The sequence below is a fragment of the Psammomys obesus genome, unplaced genomic scaffold, assembly GCF_907164565.1.
Source record: "Psammomys obesus unplaced genomic scaffold, mPsaObe1.curated_primary_1811, whole genome shotgun sequence".
In the NCBI taxonomy this organism is placed as follows: domain Eukaryota; kingdom Metazoa; phylum Chordata; class Mammalia; order Rodentia; family Muridae; genus Psammomys; species Psammomys obesus.
Window position 1 is genome coordinate 20,511,598 of NW_026596051.1, and position 18,151 is coordinate 20,529,748.

The following is an 18,151-nucleotide window of genomic DNA, read 5'->3' on the forward strand; positions in this document are numbered from 1 at the left end:
GGACCCCGGGAGCATGCTTCAAGCCCTAGAAGAGTAAGGGTCCTCAGTTGTGTCTGTTCTGGGGAGGTGATGTTGGGGCAGCGGGCATGGAGTGTTTTTTTGGGGTTCACTTGGTCATCCACTCATCACTTGGTGGTCAGAATGGAAGTGTTGCTAGGCACTGAACACTATTGGTCCAGCTGGATGCAGGAGAAGGAGGCACTTCTGGAGCCTGGGAGTGCTCCCTGGAGGTAGTGACATCATCACTTGTGTTTGATGCTGGAGGAGAAGCTGCTAAGTGGAATGAGAAGGAATACTCCAGGCAGAAGGAAGAAAGGGAGACCTAAGGATGGGAATGAGCAAGGGGTATTGCAAAATTTTAACAGGAGAACATGCTGGGTGTTTGTTTACTGAATACAGAAGACAGAGAGGAAATGGCTGTTTTTGAAAAAGAGCCCAGATGCCCACCTTGGGTTTGCTTGGTGGAACTCTTTTTTTTTTTTTTTTTTTTTTTTTTTTTTGTTAATAAAGACCTACACTGGGCTGTCTTCATCCTGCCAAATCCTCCACGAAAAGGGTACAAATGAAATCCCAGTTATCAGAAACAACCCAGGGATGTGGGGGTGTGGGGGTGAGGGGCTGGGGGTGTTGTTTTCCACTTACATGAGGACTTGGAGGTTAGGAAGCCTTTCCATGGGTACCGCTAGTGGTCAACTGCGTGACTGGTTTATAACCCCAGTGCAGGCTTATAACCCCAGAGCTGTGGAAGTGGGGCCAGAGAAATCCCCAAGGCTCGCTGGCAGACAGCTTAGAGTAACCAGTGAGCTCCAGGCCAGTGAGAGAGCAAGGCAGATGGCTCCTCTGAAATGGCACCTGAGGCTCTTCTCTGGTATGCAGATACACACACAGAAACACACATGCATGCTTGCACGAGTGTGCACAATTAATCCCAGGAAACAGCACTGAACAGGAAAGGGCTTAGAAGCAGGGCCAACCAAGCAGTGCCAGGCATGTGTCCCTGGGTCTAGGAACCTGTGTCCCATGGCACATAGAGTGGGTCCAAGGTAGAGAAATTTGGTTATATTGAGTCTGACTCACAGCCCTTGTTTTTGGCAGTGGGAAATCTGCCGTTCTTTGAGGACGCTTCTCTCCTGTTCAGTAGCTCTGTAAACAGCCAGGCCTGGAGCCTTGGGTGCACGAGATAGACCTCACATAGTGGTGAGGCTCAGGCCCTCCATCCATTTCTGGTTTCAGGATAGTGTGCATGGCTTGGGTAATTAGGCTTTGTACAGCTGTTCACAAGCCCTTCTTCATTTCAGCTCGATTCTCTAATTGGAATGCCAAGGATGACAATTAAAATTTGCCACCCTGTCTTAGGAAGGCAGAGACTGGTGGGCAGCTGGCAGGCAAGCTCCCGGCAGGCACTCTAAAATACCACCTCATATATTGTGATATGAGCACAAGCAATTATCAAAGCATTTCTTAGCCAATACACCCCAATATGAAAATGAATTGTTGAGTGGAACGATTTGTTTTGGGCAGTCGACAGCTGGGTGTTTAATTTGCACGCACATGATGACTATGACTCTGCCAGCTTCTGACCCAGTGACATGGTCCTCTTAAGCAGGAAGGACCATGCTCACCCTCTGCCTCTGCCTTTGACTGAAGACGTGAAGCCCTCCTCCACCCCCATCATGGGAAGCTCTCCACAGTGGTGCATCTTGTTTATTCTCATGTTGGAGTATTGACTTTATTAATTAGTCTCGGGCTCTGGAACCTTCTCTTTGTTTCTTCTTGGTTGTTGATCTTATCTTGTCTGAAGAGCATTTCACAGCAACCAGCAAGCATGAACTGTGAGCGCTCAGCCCAAGAGTGAAATCCATCCTTCTCTCAGTGCCTTACCCTCCTTTCCCTGCTCAGTCTTAAATATATATATCATTGTGGATATTCTGCCTACATGTATGTCTGAGCAGCACGTGTGTCTGGTAACCACAGAGGTCAGAAGAAGATGTTGGATCCCATGGAAATGGATGGTTGTCCTCTAGAAGAACAACCAGTCGCTATAAGCTCTGCGTCATCTCTCCATCACCCACCACCTGCCCCAGTTCAGTCTTAAAATTTATTGACTCAACTATATTTCAGCCTCAGTGGTTGGGCGCTGGTTTGGATACCTAGTGTGCCTGCCTGCTTGCCTGCCTGTCTGCCTTCCTTTTTCCCTCCTACTTTCCTTCCTTCCTTTTCCTAGAATTGTCAGTTACCTTTTGTCTATCTATGTTGACCTCTAGTAAGATTTAGAGACTCCCACAAAAGGAAATGTCAGGGGCTTAGTTTGTATGGAAATCAGTCTCTCATGGGCTCCTTACTGAAAACAGCCCTTTTCTCTTGTAAGTCATTTATCCTGCAATAATCCTCCCTGGAGGTTTAGCTGCGATTCTCACCCTGCAAAAGGGCAGTTTGATTGTTGCCACATTTCCAAGACTAGGCGGCACTGTGCCCTTTTCTTGCTGCTGACTTGCTGCCGACAGAGAATGCCCTGGGCTTGCTTGCATGTTCAGCCCCGCATCATTTATTCACAGGGCAGCTCTCACAAAGAGGATTGGAGAGTGGTTTTTATCGTTTGTGTTCTTTCCGTGACTGGTCACAGTGGAAGGGAGCTTGGTCCCAGTGCATGCTGGGAGGGAGAAACAGGGTAGGCTTGGCTAATCACAAAAGGTCCTAGAAGCATGGTGTGCTTCCAGTAATTTAGTTCTCCCCTGGCTGGAAGCCGGCTCACACCAAGCATCTGGCATCCCGTGAAATTCTCGATGCTGCTCAATTCAGGCTCACTGGTTTGCATGAGGTCATGTGGGTGGTAATGGACTTGCACTCTGGTGAGGGTGCTTTCAGATCCACCGGGCTACTGATGGATGGTCTCTTATAAATACTGAGTGCAGATGCTGAGACTGAGAGCATAAGGGAAGAAGTTCAGAGGTGCATTTCTCTCTCCGGTGTTTCACTTCCTGGCAGCTCTGAGCTGTTACTGAGGCCCCTACGCTGTCTGTAAGCTGTTCTGTACTCGGTAGGTGTGTAGGGAGTATTTTTTTGTGCTAGAGTTGTAAATAAACATACTGAATAGTTTTTTATGTGCTAACCATATGGTAGGTTTGCTTTTTATAGTACTTATCTTTTTTTATTATTATTTATTCTTTCAAGCATTCTGCAAAGCAGTTCTTGTAGTCCTCTTCCCTGAAAGCCTATAGCCTAGGAAGATGGAGCCAATGTCTGGTTTCTTTGAGGTTGCTTCTTCTTATTTGGAACCCTTTTAAGAATTAATCAGTTGACATGTATTTTAGCCAATCCTGGCTGAGGTCCCATTCTGTGCTCAGCACAGTGGTGGGCGCTGCCTGGATACTGGGTTTTGTCTTTGTACTGTGTTCACTGGCAGAATACAAACGCTTTGGTGTGGGGACTAAAGGCTCCACCTCCCCCAGATTGAACTCCTCCCCACTATCCTCCTCCTCTTCTTGAGGACTGAGTCTCATGTAACCCAGGCTAGCCTCAGAACGTGCTGTGTGACCAAAGGTGAACTTGAACTATTGGTCCTTCTGCCTCCATCACCCCAGTGCAGTGATTACAGGAATGCACCATCACACCTGGGATGGTCTTCAGAGTCCGGGAGTTTTTCTGAGAGAAAACCCACTAAGCTGAATGCTGGTTGCAGCACAGACTAAAGGTGGAATGGGGTGTGGGTATCTGAGGGTCAGAAAGAGTAGTCAGGGTAGCAGCTGCTTGGGCTCCGTGGATTGGAAGGTCTCACGGAGCTAGGAAAATGTCCTTCTGCAGCAGTAGCACCTCTGTATGCCCAAACTACTTTCTTTGTAGCATCCCTGCTAGAAGTGACTGCACATACAGGAGAGAGAGAAAAAAAAGAAAGAGAGAGATCCTTGTATCATTGAACTGTCTGACCCACTTAAGCAGGAAGTTCTTTGAGGGCTCTCCACTCTGCTCATGGAGTCTCCCAACCCCCATCACACACACACCATGCCTTAGGATGAATGTAGTCTATGAGTGACTATTTCCTCTTGCGGAGTAGCCCAGTGGCTGGAGAAGGGTGCAGCCCAGCCTCTCTGCTTGGTGAAAGAGGATTCAGGAGGAAAAGTGCTAAAAGCCCACCCTGTGGCTTATACTGCATGTGGGTTTGTGACCAGCTGCTGCCTCACTGTCTTACCATCGATTTTCTGATGTTTCCCTCACATTCTGTGGCTCCCGCTCACTGGAAGTTCTCTGAGGATACTTCCCTCATCTCCCACTGCTCAGCCTCCATGTTGATGGAGTATAAATGTGTTATTTGTCCTCCGCATAGAATCTTGCAGTGTTCATTGGCTTCTGGTGAGGGAAAGTCTCTCTTGGCTAATGCCAGTCTGTGTTTAGTGGATCCTTTGTTACACTAGCTAACTTGGAGGCAGAAGAATTATTCTAAAAGAGGCCGTGGCCACTTAGACTTTCTTTTGAGTTATTGTTCCTCTCAGAAAAACATCTGCTGTGGTGTGTGTCAATTGGATCCTAACTTTAATAAATACCTTGCCTCCCTATTTGGTAAGAATGATTACTTTTTGTGAACAATAAATAAGAAAGAGGGCATGAATACCATTCTCATTTTTGCCACCACCAGCCAATCAAAGTATTAATCATAATGGGTCCTTGGAAATTTCTAAACAGTGGTGTTTCTTAGACGTTACTGTTCAGGGATGCACCAGTTCAGGGAGCGGAACAGGACTTCCAGCATAGAACCTCATCTGTGAGACCGCAAATGCCTGTCTTCTTGATGTCTTGAAGGATTTCCTGGGGGTAATGGAGAAACAAGTGTTTTCATTGCCTTGGAAGTGATTACACGAAAAGGAAGGGCAGTGGAAATGTGTCCCTTCCCCTGTGGACATGATGCTATGTGTGAGGGAGGAATTTTTTTTTTCTATTTGTCTTTTTCTAAAGCCATTTGGGCAATTAACACTGAGAGTTAGTGTCATTAATAGCTTGAAATTTTAACTGATTTGAAGTGACTCTTTTTCTGTGCAATTAACAATGAGAATTAATGTCATTAATAGCTTGGACATTTAACTGACTTGAAGGGATTCTTTTCCTGTGGCTTGCGGCCTTGGGGCAGTGACAGTTTTTCTTGTAGCCACTTCTGACAGTCTGTGCAGAGCATTTGGCAGCGAAATGGCTGCAGCCAGAGTGTCTCTGAGCTGGTGTGCCTGCCAAGCTGTCTGCCCTCTGCAGCTAGCTTCCCCAGGGAAGGAAGAGCCACAGGGGAAACTACGAATATTTAGGGCCAACAAGGTGCTAGGAAATTGTACTGTGAAGTTGTTATTTCTTTGCTTGATAAAAGAAAAAAAAAATTAACAGCAATCTAAGGCCATCCCCATTACATAGGTGGGAAAACCAAGTCCTATACTGAGCTCCCCTGGTTAATAAGTGGCTTGCTAGGCAGATATGAGAGAGAACAAGAACAGAATGTGCAGTTTGTCTAGTACAGGCCCCATATTTTCTGAATTAAGGAATGTGTGAGGATGCAGCTACCCAGCATGGTTTTTGTGAGCTTGTTATTCACTTATAAGAGATCACTTCTGGCTCGGCAACTCATGGCACAGAAGTGTTGTTTTAGGATTGTGGAGATCAGAGTCTGATGGGTCTGTCCAGGCAAAAGTCAAGCTTCACAGCTTCCAGAAGCAGCCTCACTCAGTGCTCATCCCTTCCCAGGTCTTCAGAGCTGTCAGTTTTCACGTCTGCATTCTTTCCTTCCTCATACTGTCCCCTCTGGCCCTGATTCCTCTTCAACCTCTCTCTTCCAAGTTGATACCCTCTTTATTGATGTTTGGGTGCCAAAGTCAGCTGCTGAAGAATGGTTCCGTCTGCATCCTCAGCACCTTTGTCATGGACTTTTAGTCACGTGTTCAGGATTGAAGACATGGTGGAGAAGCCACTGTTCTTTCTGTCCCACCAGGCTTCATTCAAGATGTGAAGTCTGTTTTGCCTCTCTCAATAGAACACAGCTTTACTTTCAGAACCTGTGGGATTCTGTCTGGATCATTTAGCATTTTTCAGTGCACAAACCTGTTTTAAGCACCTCCTGTGATTCCTTCTGGATCCAACAAAGTTTTTCTTGGAGTTAAGTACTTGTTGTGACAGTGAATGAAGCAAGTGCATGGGGTGTTCTTTAAAATGAGACTGATGGGGCCTGGAGTGGTGGTTCTCTTCTAGAGAAACAGCCTTTATTGAAGTGCCTTTAATTCGAGGTAATATTTTACTACAGCTTTTCTGATAAAAATATGTAGGTAAACTGCCAAGTACCCATTTCTCTGACAGGTACCCATTCATCTCTCTGCATGCATAGCTATCTATCTATTTGGCACTTACAGATGGATGTTGAGGGTTCCTAGATAAGAAAGCATACCTAAGACTTGTTTTCAGTTCTTGAACGCATCTAGCAAGGAACAGACCTAATGGGACTGGTGAAAAGTGACAAAATTTAAGCAGACTGATATGGGCATGATCTGTTCCCCACTTTCAAATGCTTAAGATTCTCTGTGATGGCTTCCTTAATACTTTCATTTTGTTACATCGCCATCAAGTGACAGATGATGTCTACCATTGCAGAGCATGGGCAAAGAAAGGCTTTTTTTTTTTTTATTAATTACACGTTATTCACTTTGTATCCCCTCATAAGCCCCTCCCTCCTCCCCTCCTGATCCCACCCTCCCTCCCCCTTCTTCATGAATGCCTCTCCCCAAGTCCACAGATAGGGGAGGTCCTCCTCTCCTTCCTTCTGATCTTAGTCTATCAGATCTCATCAGGAGTGGCTGCATTGTCATCTTCTGTGGCCTGGTAAGGCTGCTCTCCCCTCAGGGGGAGGTGATCAAAGAGCAGGCCAATCAGATTATGTCAGAGGCAGGCCCTCTTCCCATTACTATGGAACCCACTTGGATACTAAACTGCCATGGACTACATCTGTGCAGGGGTTCTAGGTTATCTCCATGCATGATACTTGGTTGGAGTATGAGTCTCTGGGCTTATGGGGAGATACAAAGTGAAGAAAGTGTAATTAATAAAAAAAAGAGTATCTCTTAGGGGGCTGTTTATTCTTACTCTCTACGTGCTATAACCATCACCAAGTGTTATTTATTTGATGTTATCAATGTTATTGCCAATTTTATTCTGTGTGAATATAGTTCCTCTTCACTTTTTGCTTAAATGTAACAATAACTTCACTTGTCTTATTTTTTTGCAATTACATATACATATGTGTATGTGTGTGTATGATTGTATATAATGAATTGTAATCATATTCACTGCTTTGCCCTCCCTTATTCTTTTGTAGTCTTGTTGGCTCCCTTCTTTCAAATTAGCTCCTCCTTAAAAAAAAAAAAGGCTCTTTGTGCATTGCTGGGCTGTACATCTGGAAACCACTTGGACAGATGTTCAGAGAGGCTTAATTATGCTGCTGACATGCTACAATTCAAAGGAAGAAGGATTGGGTTTGTTTCATGGGCTGAGGGAGTGGTCCATCGTGATAGGGAAGGCATGGCCGCAGGAGCAGGTCAAGGCTGGGGAGTAGGAATCAGGAAGTAGAGACCAGGTAGAAAGCCGGACTGAGCTGTCACCCTAAAGGCCTTCACTCAGCATCCCATTTCTTCCAGGTAGGCTGTCCCTACTATGGTTCCATAACTTCCCCCAAACAGTACCACCAACTGATGACCAAGTGTTAAACCAATGAGCTTATGGGGGACATTTTCATTCAAATTATAAAAGAGTAGAAGGGAGGGAAAAATGGGAAGAGAAATAGGGGAAAGAAAGAGAAAAGACTTTACCCATAAATACCTTACCGTAAATACATGCTTTCATGTAATGGAGTCCATTTGACTTCTGTTTCTCAGGTTGGAGATCGCAACCCTGAATCAAGCAGATGCAGACCTGGAGGCTTGTCGAAACCAAATTAGTAAGGACATCATCGCTCTTCTGATGAAGAATCTGACCAGTAGTGGTCACCTCTCTCCACAAACAGAGAGGAAGATGGCCAGTGCTTTCAAAAAACAGTTTCTGATGCTGGAAAATGAAATACAAGAGGAGTATGAGCGGAAGATGTTGGCACTGACAGCAGAGTGTGACCTAGAAATGAGGAAGAAAACAGAAAGCCAGTATCAGAGGGAGATGCTGGCCATGGAAGAAGCAGAAGAGGTGTTGAAGCGAGTTAGTGAGAGGGTAAGGCAGCCCTGAAGGCTTGCACATGCCTCATTCCTCCTCAAGGTCTCATTAGTAACCACTGCCACAACCAACATATCTTTCCACCCATCCATCCATCCACCCATCCATCCACCCATCCATTCATAATCTGTTCACCCATCATCCCTCTATTCATCCATCCATCATTCATTTATCCATCATTCATCATCCATCCATTCATTTATCCAAACATTAATATATAAATTCACCCAGCCGTTTATCCATCTACCCATCTGTTCACCTATCTACCTATTGATAGATTGATCCATCTATCCATCCATTCATCCATTCACCCATTCATCCATCTACCCAAGCCACAACCACCTATATATCAATACACCAGATCACCTATCCACTCACCTATCTATCCATCCATCCACTCACTGACTTATCTCACTCATCCATCCATTAATCTGTTCATCTATTCACCAGTCCACATATCAATTAACCTAGCCATCTACCTATAGATTATTCTGTCTATCCGAACCCTCATCCATTTGTCCATCCATCCATCCATTCATCCATCCATCCACCCACCCATCCATTCTTCCACCCATCCATTCATAATACATTCATATATACATACACCTACCCATCCACCTACCTATCCACCCAACCATCCATCCATGCCTCCATCCTCCCTCCATGCATCTGTTCGTTCACTCACCATTTATTCATACATTCATCTACCCATCTTCTCTTCCTGCCACCCACCCAACTATCTGTCCATGCATCCACTTACTCGCTCATCCATCTATACACTATTGTATCTATTGGTCCATCATCCACTTTTCTATCTATACACCAAATCATACGATTCCTAACCATATACATCTAGTCATCTATCTGCCCTTCTTTCCATCGCACCTATTCCTAACCATATACATCCATTTATCTATCTGCCCTTCCTTCTTTCCATCTACACTTCTAGTCATTTACCTATCTGTCTATATACCCTTGTATCCCCCCATCTACCCATCCATGATATTTCAGTAGGATTTATGGGTAACTTACTGCCTCTTTCCTGCTGGCTAGGGACTAGAGATACAGAGTTGAATCCGCCCTCTTGTATTCAAGAAGCTCAATATGAGCTAATAAAATATCCTCATATTTGAAAAAAATATATGACACAATCAGCCATGTAATGACACAGTTCTGTTTGTGGTGCCATCATGGTTATGGGGAGAGTAGAAAGCTTCATTAGCAGAGAGCATGGCCAGGTCATAGTTGGTTATAATGTCAGAGAACATATGTTCTTTTGGGGACTGCTGATAGCCAAATCACAGCTCTGAACTGAACAGGTCCGCCAGGCAAGCCTGGACTTAGAGTTGTAATGTGACTTTTTTTGTGTGTGTGGAGACCTAAGCTAATGTCTGCTCTTCTCAGACAGGGCAGGAATCACAGACAGACAAAAAAAAAAGCCAGCAAACAAACAACAAACAAACAAAACCAACCAAACAACAACAACAAACACTCAACCAGAGTCTAGCTTAGTGAACCAGTCAGTTTGTTGAACGTATCATGGGAGCATGGGAGACTCAGAAACAGCTGCATCGTTGAAAGCCCACAGCGGCATGAGTGATGATTGCCAAAGCTGCATCCCTTGAGCACCCTCCTCAACTTGCAGCTAGTTTCACTGAAGAGTCCCCTCTCTCAAACGATTGTTATTGTTTATATAGCTTTGGGGAGGAGCCTTGTGAGTTTCATTTACTTTCTGATCTTAGCTGGGTTTATTTATTTCTTGAGTCTTACCAGTAATGGAAAAGAGAAGTAGTTAAGGTGCCAGTGGCCAACCTGAGAGAATTGGTCTCTCAGGCACAGCAGAGCAAGTCTGAATTGACTTCCCAGCAGGAAAGGTGGTTGTCCAGACATTATGACCTATGCCTGCACAGGTCTGAACCCTGTGTCCTCTAGAGGCCCAGCAGCTTAGAGAAAGTTGGTGGTTGATGCCTCCAGACCTCACCTGCTGAGAAACACAGACTATCTCCCTCCCTATAAGTCAATAAAAGCTCTCAGGCTCACTCAGGTTTCAGCATAGACACAGCTGCATTAAAGGATTCACTGTGGACACACAGGATTCACTGTGCTTCACCTGTTCCCTTGCTTCAGGGCCTGCCTTGCCTTGGTGCTATCTTGTTTACAGCTGGGCTTGTGGCTTGGGTAGATGCTATACTAGAAACCAGTAGCTCCCAGAACAAGGCACCATACATCTGATGTCAGAGAGAGAGAGAGAGAGAGAGAGAGAGAGAGAGAGAGAGAGAGAGAATTTTTTCTTTTTTGGTTTGGAGTCTGGAAATACAATTCAGGGTAGGACCCAGTTCCCTCTGGAGTCTTTAGGGAGGGCGTTCCTTGTTTGACAGCTTTGCTGGTGGCTCCATGTGTTCCTGGGATTGTTGTCATTCCTGCTTCATCTTCTCATGGCCTCTTCCTGGAACACTGTCCCCTCTTCTCTGTCTCCTGTGAGGACACTTGTCATTTGATTCAGGACACTTGTCATTTGACTCAGTGGGATGCACTTATGAGATCTTTAACTTGATTCAACCTGCAAAGACCCTTCAAGTTCAGATTTATAGGTTCCCAAGTTATGGGGTCAGGACCTAGATGTGTGCGTGGATTTGGGAGTGGATGTTACTCTATGCACTCTAGCTTCCCTAGTGACCCCATCTTCTCTAGTGTTCTGTCTTTCACTGTGGTTCAAGTCCACAGCCAGGCCCCAAGAGAGAGAGTGTATTCAGCTCGCTGTGTGGTGAATGGACCCCAGCAACATCTTGTCAGAATCTGTTTTTTTTTTTTTTAATTTTAATTTTCTTTACAAAAATAGTATAAGCCAGGCTGTATTATAAGTAAGTTCTATTCCTTAGGGCTTTCAGAGCATGTCTTTTGCTGCCAAAAGGCTCCAGCTCCCTAGGAGCTTAGACTGGGTTGAGGCTTCCTTGGGCTTAAGTTTCACCCTGTAGCACAGCCAGGGGGTGGCTGGACACCAGAGCACAGAGAAGAGATGATCTAGTGGCCATTGAACAGACCGCCATGAAAGGCTGGGAATCTCTAAAAGCCAGAGGATTTGTGTGTTTTTGCCTCAAGGAGATGGTTCATGTTGGAGGAGGTAGCTGTGTGGCTCTGGCTCAACACTGTGCAGTGTGTACTCACACTGAAATGTCACAAGGCAGCCCATCTATATGTCATGTTTCTGTTTTCATGTGTCAGATCAAAGCTTGATATAAATGAAAAGATAAAGAGAAGCAAGGGCCTCAGTCAGTGCTGTGGTGAGCTACTCTGGCAAAAAGCAAACTAAAAAGGAAACTGTTTTGGCTGGTAAGTGTAGACTCTGTCATAGCAGGGAAGCATGGCAGTCTGAGAGTGAAGGTGGCCTGGCAGTTAGGATGCAGAGCAATCATACTTCCTCCTCACACAGGAAGCGCAGAGAAAGAAGTGGAGGCAGGATAAAGAACCTAAAAACATACTTCCTCCAGCAAGGATCCACCTCCTTATGGTTCTATAACCTTTCCAGACAACATCACCAGCTGGGGACCATGTCAGCCTCTGGGGAGCACTTCATATTCAGACCGTCACACCATTCCTTTTGCTATGGTAAAGTACTATGACAAAGTAACTTAAGAGAAGAGGTTTATTTCAGCTCACAGTTCCAGGGTATTTATACTTGATAGTGACTGGGAAGTTGAGGCAGCAGATACTCAAAGCAGTTGGTCATATGATATCCACAGTCAAGAGCAGAGAGAATTGAACACAAGCATGCTAGTGCTCAACCCTCTCTCTGCTCTGTCATAGTTCAAAATCTAAACATAGGGAATGGTGCTGCCCATTGTAGCATGGATCATTCCACACTAACTAATGTAATCAAGACAAGCCCTCATAAACAGGCCCACCAGCCAACCTGGTCAAGGCAGTTCTTCAGCGAGATTCTTCCCAGGTGATTCTAAATGGTGTCAAGTTGAGGTTCATAGTTTACTGTCATCCTTAAGAAAACCTTGGTCATAAAACATATAAAATATTTACATTTGCAGTTGAGGAAACTGAGGCCCAGGAAAGCAGAGCCTCACAGCTAAGCTTCCTAAGGCCACTTGACATTGCATCTTTGATAGATGTATTTAAAAAACAAAACAAAACAAAACAAAAAACAGTTTTACTGTCTTGCCAGTTTAGCTGAATGGAGTACAAGGAGTGTAACTGTGGAAATCCTAATCTCACAAACGGAGTGGTGTAGAGTGAACGGGGGCACAGGAGCAGCTCTGGGACAATTCAAAACCAGCTTGTGGTTGGATGACGGTCCTTGCTGGCCATGTCTCCTCTCCATGAAAAAACTCGTTCTTTGGAAAGTTCAGCAGGGATTTGGCCCTGAGGTGGGGTGGGGGCTGGGGGGAGAGATCTCTAATGGTATCCTTTAACTGGTGCATATTTACTGACAACATCTGAAATAGAAACCCTTATATTCAAAATGTGGATTTCTCCAAGTGTGGTAGGTAGCCCATGGCTGTAATCCCGGAATTTGGGGGATAGAGCAGGAGGATCAGGAGTTCAAGGTCATCCTCAGCTATTAGTAAATTCATAACCAGCCCAGGCCCGCCTCTGTTTTCAATGAAACCCACATCTCACTCCATGCCCTCTTAAAGGCTCTTCTGTGATGCAGCCATATCCACCCACGATGGAGCCTTTCCTCAACCCCAGTTTACCTGCAGTCAACGAAAGAGGGACCTAAATACATCAGGACACTGGGACGGGGTGGGGTGGGGTCAGCAGGCCTGCTTTGGAAGTGTGAGGACCTGAGTTTGGATTCACAGCATCCATGCAGAAGCAGGCATGGTGACACACCTTTAGCCCACCTCTGGGAGAGCAGAGACAGATTTTAGGGGCTCAGTGGCAAGCCGGGTTCAGTGACCCTGTCTCAATAAGTACGGCGAGGGGGGGTGAGAGAGGATACTGGGTGTTGACCTCTGGCCTCCATACATCATGTGCACTTGTGCGCGCACACACAGGGCTGGGGGACGCGTTGCCATGGAAGGTAATCTCAGAAGCGGTCATCCCATCCTGTTTCAGTCCACGCCTTCACATGTGGAAGCATCACCCGACAAACCTAGTGGGGTCCTATGATCCCACCTACCCATGAGGGGTAAAGAGCACCTCCCTCCCGGTGGGAATCCTTCCCCGCCTGCAGCCTCCCCAGATCGCCTCAAAGTTCCGTTTCTCAGCAGCTCTTCCCTGAGGAGCTGAGCTCAGGTCTGACTGCTGGCAATTTTTCTCCTCATTGACGCTGGGAGCGAAAGTGGTGGGCATCATCTCAAGAGTCTAACTGCTTAGACTCCTTAACACTTAGGAGATTTCCATTTTTTTTTTTTTTTTTGCAGCCGCCTTTCAAACAATCTGATTTGCAAATTGGCACACGCCCGCCCACTGCGATCTTTCTATTTTACGGCTGTTCTGGCAGAAAATTCAGATCATAGGGAAGGGTGGGTCGGAACGGCATCTTCTCAGGATTCAGCATCGTCAACCCTGTCATCCTGGGGCTGTGTGTGTGTGTGCGCACATGTGAAACTGTGTGCACTATGGTGTCTGTGTTTGCTCTGTACTCATGCTTGAGTGCATTATGTATAACATTATGTATAACTTTGGCTGTACTGCTGTGTGTACACACACACGCATGTACACAGTGAAGATGTGTACATACCTGTGCAGACATGGACATTTGTATGTAGTTACATGCGCTCATACACTGCACCTGTGCATGACGTGTGTGAGCAATACAAGGTGTGTGTTGCAGGGCACTGTTTGTTTTGAGTGTGCGTGTGCGTCCATTGCATTCGTGTATTATCTGTTTATATGTGCGTGGGTGGGTGGTGGGTGTGCCTGTTCACATTCGGCTTGTCTGCCTCTCACAGCTTTCTCTTCTCTCCACAGTCCGCTGCAGAGTGCAGCAGCCTTTTGCGGACCCTCCACGGGCTGGAGCAGGAGGACATGCAGAGGTCCCTCGCTCTGCAACAAGCAGAGGATTTTGCCCAAGCGCACAGGCAGCTGGCTATCTTCCAGAGAAATGAATTGCATAGCATCTTCTATACCCAGATACAGAGCGCTGTTGCCAAAGGGGAACTGAGGCCCGAGGTGGCCAAAATGTTGCTGCAAGACTATTCTAAAACACAGGTGATGCCTGCGATCGGGTTTGCCCGGGTAGAGAGGCATTTTCTAAACCCTCAGTGATTTTCCCTCTTAGTGGCGAGTCCTGTCTTCCTTCTGTGCTGGGAGCAAGTGAGCTTTCTACTCCTTCCTCTTCTTGATGAGGGAGTGAGTTTCTGGCATGGAGGGCGGAGGTTGCTGTGGGCTCAGGCTGACTTGGACTGTTTCTGGTTCTACCTGTAGCAGCTGTGGGTCCTGGTGAAGGTTTAATGAGCTGGTCCTTGGTGAGTCGGTGCTATGCATAAAGTGTGTGACACTCACATACACATACTGACACACACACAGTAATGCACCTACCCATGCACGTGAAGGATTTGGGGTCTATGTCTAGATGGGCCCATAAACCCAAGTGTAAGGATTGTTCGTGTAGACTGAACCAGTTCCTAGTTGATAGTGAAGGCAGTTTTCTGAACTTGTTCATATTGTGGGAAATTTCCCCACTTCCAAATGACATAGAGCAATAGAGGAGCAGCCAGGAGGCTACAGGGCTCAGCCTTCATCTTCTAATCCTTGGCTGCTGAGGATGACCTGCTGACACTTAGCTCCTGATTTGGGGTTCTTGCAGAGGCTGAGTGAGCAGGAGGGGAGACATCATCACCCCAAGCCTGTTAGGAAGCCACCGCCATACTCAGAGACACTCTAAGAGAACACACCACTACTCTATGTGGAAGTAGGTCTTTTTCCCCCTAACATGCAGTAATAGTACATGTCCAGGAGATGTCTGGACCCCACAACATCACAGACGTATGAAAGGTTCTTGAGTTTGCTTCACTCCCATGATGCACAGCACTGATGCCTAAGACCAGATATTGGGAAAGTGCACATCCCATTTAAAAGAGAGAGAGAGAGAGAGAGAGAGAGAGAGAGAGAGAGAGAGGTGCCCCCACGCTACCCACTGGCATTAGTACCATCACTCTGCACTTTTCAGGTGTTGGAACTGGCTGTGAAGTCCCAGATGGCTCGGGCTCTGGCTCCATGGAAAATAATGAAGTATTGCTGCAGCAGTCCTTGCTTGGGAGCTCTAGTGCCCAGAAGGCCCTGGGGAAGGACCATACAGTCTGGAACCCAGACCCAGATCTCTGACTTCAGATCCCTGCTTAGATACTTTCCAGCAGCGTGATGTGAACTGGGTTTCCTCATCTGTGCCCAGCTATTTCCAGAAGTGTGATGTGCGCTCTGGGCTTGGTTTCTTTCTCCGTAGATTGGGAATGATTACTCAGTCCTTCAATTAAAACGGAAGAGGCTCAGAGTGCTTTTACCCAGAGATTTCACAGAGGACACACAGACCTGAGCCTGCAGCTGTTACTATGATTCCCTTCTGCTGTCCTTTGTACCTGCCCCGCCTGCTTTGTCTCCTTCACCACCAAGAGGTTGGCTAGATGGCTGATTCACCCTAGAAAATCAACACTTGTCCCGTGATACAAGGCTGTTGGGCATCTCTAGCTGGGCTGTGAATGGTGGGTGCAGGGAGAACGATGGCACAGGCAACACACGCATCTTGTTTGGTGGTACAGACATGTTGCTGAGGAGGAGGTGGCATATGTATGGCTCCCAGGGTACTGCTCAGAGCCTTCTTATTCCTACCTCACTTCCTCATAGCCTTTGTTACAGCAGGGAAGTGCGAGGTATCCACCCCGATGCTGGTCTGGGGACTGTCTTCCAAAAGGAAAAGTTATGTTTTAAATAGCCACAAAGACTTTTCTTAACATTTTAATGAGGCAGGCCTCTCATCTTGTGAAACAGGAGAGTGTGGAGGAGCTGATGGACTTCTTCCAGGCCACCAAGCGGTACCATCTCAGCAAGAGGTTCGGCCACAGGGAGTACCTGGTCCAGAGCCTGCAGGCCATGGAGACCCGTGTGCAAGGGCTGCTGAGCACCGCAGCTAGCCAGCTGACAAGCCTCATCCACAAACATGAGAGGTAAGAGCATGGAGCCTCACAAGGGAGACGGAGATGCTGCCCCAGCCTTCCTACTCAACACCAGAGGGAGACTGACCCACTCCCAAGACCAGTCCCTTCCTGTCCACTCAGCTATGCCCAAATGCTGTCACCTGGTTCATCTTGGGAATTCTTTTGTTGTAAAATTCCCCTTTGGTAGACTTTTAAGAACCATACTTCGTAGTCAAGACAATAGTAGGATGGCCTCCCGTATGTCCTCATCATTCAGCTCCTGCCAGCTCTGACTAATAGCTTTATGCTCCTTTCTTGGACTGTTTGAAGGAGCAAATTATGAGTCAGATTTTCTGGATAAATTCATGAAGAAGGCTGACACGGACTGTGGTGGGACGGCCCACTTGTCTTCAGGACTAGCACTGAACTGCCCAATTGAGTGTAATAGACATGGAGGCTTGGCTTGGGCTCAAGGGATTTTCCTCAGCACCACTGGAGACCATACACAGTAAGGTGAAGGGTGACAAGCGCTCCTGAGGCAGCTTCCTTGTAAATAGTGAGGTGTGCTGTCTAGGTTAGAGAGGAACAGGGAAACGATCGTGAGGTTGGCCTGCTTGTGGCCACGAATGGCTTTATGAATTGATTCTACACCACAGGTCTTGGGGACATTAAAGCTTCCTGCTGTGGTTAATAAAGATTCAGTAGGATGCAGATTATGTAGGCACTGCCCATCTTGATATGATAATGAATTCATCGCAGCCTGCTTGGTATTCCTAATTAATTTTCACTGAAGTGAAAGAAGGGTCTCAGCCTGAAGAAATGGCAGCTGCTTGGCTGCCCTGAGTGGTTTCCGGAGAAGGCCATTTTACCTCTTATTTTGAATTCTGTTTTTAATACTGGGCACAGATTTAACATCCCCACCCCCATGTGTATGTGTGAGCACCTGCAGAGGGGGATATGCTTGCTTGGAGAGGGGTAGTGAGTGGTTTTCTCTCTGGCTTCCCACTTTGCTATTTAAGAGAGGTGGGGTTTTTTTTTTTCTCTCTTTTGTTTTTTGTTTGTTTGTTTTGTTCTGTTCTATTCTGTTTGTTTTACTGAGTTGGAACTCAGAGACTGGCTCTCCTTTATGGCTAGAAAGCTCCTGGGATCTGCCTATCTCCTCCTGTCTCATCACCACCACTATCCCCACCCCCTCTCCTGGATGGAGTGACAGATGACTTCTACCATGCCCAGCTTTTCACGTCAGTGCTGGGATCTGAGCAACCACTTTGGCCATTTAACTGTTTCTCCAACCACAGACTTACATTCCTAAAGCCCCAGTTTCCTTTCCTTCCTACCTCCTTCCATCAGGATTGTCTGATCTGTATGGAACTGGAGGACACAGCCAAGGGATGCAGACAAGCTGGAGATAGTGATAGCAGGAGCAGCATACACTTGCCAAGGCTCTGGGACAAATTGAAACACCAGGGCAGACTTTAGGAGAGCCAGGGTAGTGACTGGCTCACCTGGTCAGGGGTCAGGAAGTCTCCCCACCTGTCAAGTGGTTGCTGTAGTTCCAGTTAGAAGGCACAGCACCCAGGTGCTGGGGTGTGAATCCCAGGCTGAGGGCAGAGATGGTGTAGCTGACACACAGTAAGCTGTGGGGCTCAAAGAGGGGGCGTCGATCCTTTGTACTGTAAGTTTGCTCTACTTGGAACCTCACAAGTTGGGCGTTACCCACATTTTGAAAATGTCCCTTTTCTTTTGCTGCTGCAGAATACCCAGCTGGACACAATGCAAGTTTATTTGGTGTGTGGTCTTTCTGGAGCATAGAAAGGCTAAGACTGCATCTGCTGAGGGTCTTC

At 46.6% G+C, this 18,151-nt stretch overlaps 1 protein-coding gene across 1 annotated transcript in view; it reads left to right on the forward strand.

Annotated features, from left to right (window-relative positions):
* The window catches only part of Evc2 (EvC ciliary complex subunit 2), a 79,378-nt gene that overhangs the window by 21,669 nt on the left and 39,558 nt on the right, over positions 1-18,151 (forward strand). The window contains exons 7-10 of the mRNA XM_055624066.1: positions 2-33; positions 7,890-8,214; positions 14,146-14,385; positions 16,162-16,337. Of these exons, the coding sequence (XP_055480041.1) occupies positions 2-33; positions 7,890-8,214; positions 14,146-14,385; positions 16,162-16,337 (773 nt within the window). The remainder of the gene's footprint in view (position 1; positions 34-7,889; positions 8,215-14,145; positions 14,386-16,161; positions 16,338-18,151) is intronic.